Genomic DNA, 7,174 nt, shown 5'->3' on the forward strand with positions numbered 1-7,174 from the left:
TCTCGTTCCGGTCCAAAGGACCGATCGCCGCGGGAACAAGGCACTTACCTGGTCAAAAGTCATAGTCCATGCGAAAGAGACTTTTCTGTAGTTGTTTGATATTGGTTTGTTTACCTTTTTGTGAACTGATCAAAGTATGTTGATGTTCAATTAACAGGAAATCCATGGAAATTATTGCAAACGCCTTATGGGTGAATCGTGAACATTTCATTTGATACCCATACCACAAAAATTGACGCAGTTGTTCACCCGGGTTATTTTACTTCCTATAATGTTGTATTCATTCTTCAAATTTTATCTTTGGAAGCATACATATGTCATTTAAGTCTGACATATAATTTTGAAATTTTGCTTAGTGTATTGATATCGATAACGAAAACCATTATCGTTATCGACAATCGTTTATTGGAAGTTTACAGTTATTTTGAAAAAACATTTGACAATTCCTCAATTCCTCCTTCTATATTCTGTGGCATAATTGAAAAATAATAAAATAATTAAAAAAACGGAAATAAAGTATTAGCATTTCTAAATGTTCTCTAACTTTTGTTTGTGGATTCTATTGATATTTTCATCACTGGGTGCAACTGTAGAACAAAATGCACCAAAAGCTCCAGATAAATTCAAAGGTATTTAGATACTGCATGTTAACTTCTAATGTCAGGACTGGCCATACAAAAATATTTGCTTATTTCGTTTTAGTACATTTTATGGAAGCCAATTCAATTTACAACTTTAAACCCTTTAAAAGCGGATTTTTTGAAAAACATCTCAACACCTATTGCTATAGTGGCGAGCCTAAATCCCTAGGACGACTTCTGGAATCTGTGGAGCTTGTCTTGGAAATCGAAGATGACGATTATACACAATATGATGGCACCACACCTTACGAAGTTGAGGAACATTACCAAGAGCATAGGTCGCTTTTCAGTTTTAATCTATTTACACAGAAGCGTTCGCGTCTTTCGCTCTCACCTTTTGGCCAGCAATGCATAGGCATAGAGACTGCTGTGCAAACCTACAAGGTCCGCCTGCTTAGGCAGAATGTCGATTATATTCGTGCCATAATGCTCTTCAGTGGAATAACAGTATTTCTCTTTGCTGGAATCTTGAGTAGAAATTCCTTATTCTTCTATGTAACCGGAATAGTATTTGGAATTTGTTCATCATTTCTGCTGCTCATATGGTTGTCGGGAAAACTCATGCCAAGGTTTGTTTAGATTCTCAAAGTGTTATGCATGGGTGTTTTTTTTATGCATTCCTTGTTTCAGACGTGCCATGATGTATGGTGTGTTAATTGGTGGCTGGACTGTTGGCTTTTATGTCTTACGAATGTTGTGGGACAACTTGCAAATGATCATGATGACCTATCGTAGTTATGTATGCTGGTACATTGTAATTACAGGCCTTATATCATTTTTCCTATGCTATCACTGGGGCCCTCCCAAGAACAAAAGATCGAAAAACATTATCAAATGGTTATTGCAGTTGATGTCATCGACTATAATTTATTTCTCCAGCAACTTCAAAGAGGCCATTATTGCAGTCATTTTAATGACATTTATTTTGTATTACTTCCCGCGAGTTTTGCGCGACATAATGAGTTTTCGTGGTGAGAAAAGTACACAAGTAAACTCAGAAGCTAAGCGCCAGTGCAGCAGCCCATTGAAAAAGAATCTAAGGGATGAGTGCAATGAGTGGCGCTTGAATAGTTCGCAGAACAAAGAGTGGAAGGTTAGTAAAATTGCACACTTTAACCCATTTAGCTTTCATTAAACTGTTATTTTTTCTTCCCGTGCCTCAAGATCAAGTTAAAATCTGGTACTCGTTCCATTAACAACTCTCGTCGTTCGCTATTGGGCTCACGCAGCAACTTGCCCAGCGAAGAAGCCAAACAATTGGGTGATTCCAGCTCTGATGTGGAAGAAAATCACTCGGAATCCGATATTAGTTTCAATGAAGACAATGTGACCAAACAAAAACTGTACCCTTTGCCAGATGGTTCATTTTTATTAAGCGAAACACGTCCTATTATAATAACTCCTCGCCACGGCACGCCTATTTATCATCGTTCATCTCCTCTGGTGAATGGCGAAGTTGCCACTGGGGCCGATGAAGACGATCATACACATCATATGCCGCTGCCGGCTCATACTAGACGCCTTACCGCTGCCTCATCGACATCGGAATTGTTTGTTAAAAGTCGTCTCAATACACCTTCACCACATCAGGTACAGCGTTCAAGCAGCGCACAGCGAAGTGTACCATCAAGATCTATGAAAATGCTCTCTTCGGCCAAGAAAACCCATTCAAGTAATCCGAAAATTAAAATTGTCAAAGCCGATAGTGATGAGGGTGAAGGGTAATAGAAATTTTTGATTCCATGACCGATTTTATCATAAAGATCTTATTTTTATTATAAGTTGCTGAGCAACAAATATCTCGCAATTGTTTAAAATTTCTATAGATTTTTTTTTAGTTTATTCTAAAAAAACACATTTAATGAAGAGCACTTTCAATACAAAAAAAAAACATTTCTTTTAAAAATTGATTTATACATTGATTATTAAGTTTTATGGTATTGTTTAATATTTACGTTACACCTTATATTCCCTTTACCCAATTAAACAAAATTTTGCATTTCTATAATGCAAATTTTGCCCATAAACATTCCACTAAGGAACAGGGGCAAACTTCTCACATATTAATGAGTGCAGTCCTATTCAAGTTTAGCTCAATGATAAGGGGCCTCCTTTTTATAGACGAGTCCGAACGGCGTGCCGCAGTGCCACACCTCTTTGGAGAGAAATTTTACATGGCATAGTACTTCACAAATGTTCTACAAAGGCTGGAACTAACTTGGCCCTGCACGGAATAGCTAGGAGCACCACACAGGCTGGAACATTGAGGTCTAATCTGTGTAGTTTTCATTGCTCTCACGAGAAGCTTAGCTGCGAGCTACCGGGCGGGTTCACAGGTTGTGGATAGTGGATGCTCCATAAGAAATAACTGCAACGGGAGTCGCGAACAATCAGCGGAATCGAGCGGATAGTCTCATTGAGAGGCCGGGCGGCACCGGCTTTAGTTATTGGCGCCTTTAAATAACCAATGGCCCCCTTGTTCCGGCGGCGACCCACCTAAAGGAACTTAACGATGATTGACACCTCCACATGAAAATGTGGCTACAGCAACAGCACCTACCTATCATGGCGTCTAGAAGGGTTGGGACTAACTTGGCTATACGGCTCTCTGAAACGAGGACTTCGATTGTCCTTGAGTTGCGGTAGCGCGACCTCGGATTGCTGGTGGGCATCCTGACCGATCACTGCGATGTCAGATTGCAGACATCGCGATGGGCTCGGGATGATAAGCATTTGTTTCAAATTTCATCAAAATCGGATGAAAAATGATCCTTTAATGAGCTCAATACACCATATAGGGAGATCGGTTTATAAGGCACCTATATCCAAATATGGTCCGATCTGGACGATATTCAAGAAAAAGTTTAAGAGGGCTAGCAATAATCGCTGTGCCAAATTTCATTGAAATCAGATGAAAAATGCTCTTTTTTATAGGCTAATTGCACTATAACGGGAGATCGGTCTATGTGGCAGCTATATCCAAATATATTCCGATCTGGAGTACATTTGAGAGGAATGGGTAGGGGTTTACCAGAATAAACTACGCCAAATTTCATCGAATTCGGGTAATAAATGTATCTTTTATGGCCTCAATACCATATATCGGGAGATCGGGCGGTCGTTCTAAGGGCAGCTATATCCAAATATTATCCGATCAGAACCACACTTCACAGAAATGGGTAGGGGTTTACCAGAACACACTACGCCATCGTCGAATTCGGGTAATAAATGGATCTTTTATGGCCTCAATACCATGTATCGGGCGGGAGATCGGGCAGTCGGTCTAAGGGCAGCTATATCCAAATATTATCCGATCAGAACCACACTTTACAGAAATTCCCTCAAGACTATAAGTCTGGAGATCGGTCTATATAGAGGCTATATATAACTAAAATCCGATTTAATGAGATCAGATGATCAGGTTTATATACAAAGAATACGAAATCATCAAAAATTTTTGGAAAATATTTGTATGTCCAAGATGTCGCAAAATTATAAATAACCATTTATTGGGTTATTTATAATTTTGCCGATATCTTGGACATACAAATATTTTCCAAACAATTTTTGATGATTTCGTATTCTTTGTATATAAACCTGATCTTCTGATCTCAGGTATTTATTGGGTATTTACCCAATAAATACCCAAGCATTTGGTATTTGCCCGGTAGAAACCCATCTCTAGAAAAGTACCCACTCCATGCACCGGTTACACCTCACCGACACCGACCGATGATGGCGGCGGTTCTGGCCAACCGAACAGAACCAGGGTCCGGGATTATTTTCAATCCTGGCACGGACCACAAGCTTGCGGAGAAGGCACTCCGGGATGTGCCTCTCCCATGACGAAAAAAAGACGTACACCTACACTGAGGCGGCAGGCCTTGCCGATGATGGAGTCTATCGGGTCAATCCGGTACGTACCACCGGCTGCCATGGGATTGAGCCTTCTCGGTACGTTCCTGAATGCGACACATCCAATTCACATTCCTTTCCCAACATCACTCCTAAATATTTGACCTTTTCAGATATCGAAATCGTTTTATTGAGTAAACGTGGTTTGTCATATTAGTCCACCTTGGTCTTCCTCGTGAACAGGCAGATTTCAATCTTCTCTAGGTTAACGTTGAGACGCCTTAGTCTAGCCCAGCCGTATGCATAGCTGACATGGATCTCTACTCCTCAGAAGTATTATTACATCGTCGGACGGATAAAAAAACCCTCCTCAGTCAGGATCCGTGATGGGTTAATTATGGTGGGAGTGCTGATAAATTTCCCCCGTGGCGCGTGGCAGACCCACTATTTACCCACCTGTTGTGGCCACATTTTCATGTGAAGTTGACAATCCTCGTCAAGTTCTTATACGACCGACCGCCGCGGGAACATGATTGGCTTTTTTAAGGCGCCAATAACTCGCCTTGTCATATCGCCGGCCTCTCACCGAGACTCTCCACTTGATACCGCTGATTGCTCGCGACTACAGTCACAGCTACCCTGTATGGAGCGTTTTACTATCCGCAGCCTATGGATGCGCCCGGTAGCTCTCAGCTAAGCTTCTCGTGATATCGACGTACACCACACAGATTGTAGGTCATAGTTCCAAACTGTGTGGTGCTCATAGTTATCCCGCGCAAGGTAGCATATAGTTTTTCCAGTTCCTAAGTACCCGGTACTAGTCCTCACATTGTTAAAAACCGCCTTAATGCAAATGGCCATGACGTCTGGGCATTGAAGCATTTTTCTATTTGATGAATAACCTCGTGCAGAGCGTTCTTTCTCTATGTCCATCGCTACGTCAATATTTGCACCATAAATTTTATGCATTTTTTTTTGACTATCCTATTGTTTACCAGATTCAGTTACTAAATTTAAAATTGTCAGTATTGGTTCGAGTATAATGTTTCACTCTGAAAGAGAAGTTTTCACCTTCGCTACCCGTCCAGCTGGTACATATTGGGTTGCCCAAAAAGTAATTGCGGATTTTTTAAAAGAAAGTAACTGCATTTTTAATAAAACTTATAATGAACTTTAATCAAATATACAATTGCCATTTTGTTCGATAACCTTTTGCCATCTTCCTGGCAAATTTAGTATTCCATTCTCGTAGAACTTCTGGCCTTTATCTGCAAAAAACTGAACCAAGTGCGATTTTATAGCCTCATCTTTGCCAAAAGTTTTGCCATTTAAGGAGTTCTACAAAGATCGAAATAAATGGTGGTCTGATGGTGCAAGGTCAGGGCTATATGGTGGATGCATCAAAAGTTCCCAGTCAAGCTCACTCAGTTTTTGGCGAGTGACCAAAGATGTGTGCGGTCTAGCGTTGTCCTGGCGGAATATGACACCTTTACGATTGACCAATTCTGGTCGCTTCTCCTTGATGGCTGTATTCAATTTGTCCAATTGTTGACAGTAAACATCCGAATTAATCGTTTGGTTCCTTGGAAGCAGCTCAAAATATACCACACCCTTCCAATCCCACCAAACAGACAGCATAACCTTCTTTTGGTGGATATCAGCCTTTGAAGTGGTTTCAGCTGGTTCACCATGCTTGGACCATGATCGTTTTCGACTAACGTTGTTGTAAACAATCCATTTTTCATCTCCAGTTATGATTCGTTTTAAAAACCGGATCGAATTCATTGCGTTTAAGGTGCATATCACAAGCGTTGATTCGGTTTGTTAAATGAATTTCTTTCAATACATGTGCTACCCAAATAGCAAGCTTTTTCACCAATCCAAGACTTTTTATGTGATAATGAACAGTTGATTTTGGTATATTTAACTTCTCTCCTATCTCACGCTTTGCTTTGATTTGGTCATCATCAACTTCATTTGGCTGACCTGAACGTGGCTCATCTTTAAGTGAAAAATCTCCAGAACGGAATTTGCGAAACCAATTTTGACACTGTCTTCCTTTTAAGGCTTTATCACCATACACATCTCGTAACTTTTTAGCAACCTGCTCCGCGTTTTTTCCTTTACGGAAATAATAAAGTAAAATATGACGAAAATGCTCCTTTGTGGGCTCCATATTAAAATTGACGCCAAACAAACAAATGTAAACAAAATTTCGCGCACTTTTTTTCTAAAGCAAGCTAAAAGTAACAGCTGATAACTGACAGAAGAAAGAATGCAATTACAGAGTCACAAGCCGTTGAAAAAATTTGTCAACGCCGACGCCGACTATTGGGTGGCCCAAAAAGTAATTGCGGATTTTTCATATAGTCGGCGTTGACAAATGCTTGTGACTCTGTAATTGCATTCTTTCTTCTGTCAGTTATCAGCTGTTAATTTTAGATTGCTTTAGAAAAAAAGTGTAAAAAAGTATATTTGATTAAAGTTCATTCTAAGTTTTATTAAAAATGCATTTACTTTCTTTTAAAAAATCCGCAATTACTTTTTGGGCAACCAAAAAAAAAATCCGCAATTACTTTTTCCAATCCCTAAGTACCCGGTACTAATCCTTACATTGTTAAAAGCCGCCTCAATGCAAATGGCCATGACGTTTCGGCATCGAAGGATTTTTCTATTTG

At 40.0% G+C, this 7,174-nt stretch overlaps 1 protein-coding gene across 1 annotated transcript; it reads left to right on the forward strand.

The window, feature by feature from the left end:
- Positions 1 to 473: 473 nt before the first annotated feature.
- LOC106094135 (nuclear envelope integral membrane protein) lies at positions 474 to 2,497 on the forward strand. The gene is made up of 4 exons (XM_013261325.2): positions 474 to 629; positions 703 to 1,210; positions 1,272 to 1,734; positions 1,806 to 2,497. The coding sequence occupies exons 1-4, from the start codon at positions 533 to 535 to the stop codon at positions 2,364 to 2,366; spliced, it is 1,629 nt and encodes a 542-aa protein (XP_013116779.2). The 5' UTR covers positions 474 to 532; the 3' UTR covers positions 2,367 to 2,497.
- The last annotated feature ends 4,677 nt before the right edge of the window (positions 2,498 to 7,174 follow it).

Source organism: Stomoxys calcitrans, chromosome 4 (assembly GCF_963082655.1).
Source record: "Stomoxys calcitrans chromosome 4, idStoCalc2.1, whole genome shotgun sequence".
NCBI lineage: Eukaryota > Metazoa > Arthropoda > Insecta > Diptera > Muscidae > Stomoxys > Stomoxys calcitrans.

Excerpts from the sequence above, each read along its gene's own strand:
- LOC106094135 (XM_013261325.2), top strand. The coding sequence starts at position 533 with ATGTTCTCTAACTTTTGTTTGTGGATTCTATTGATATTTTCATCACTG. Across the intron at positions 630-702 it reads AGCTCCAGATAAATTCAAAG|TACATTTTATGGAAGCCAAT; the intron begins GTATTTAGATAC and ends ATTTCGTTTTAG. Across the intron at positions 1,735-1,805 it reads CGCAGAACAAAGAGTGGAAG|ATCAAGTTAAAATCTGGTAC; the intron begins GTTAGTAAAATT and ends CCGTGCCTCAAG.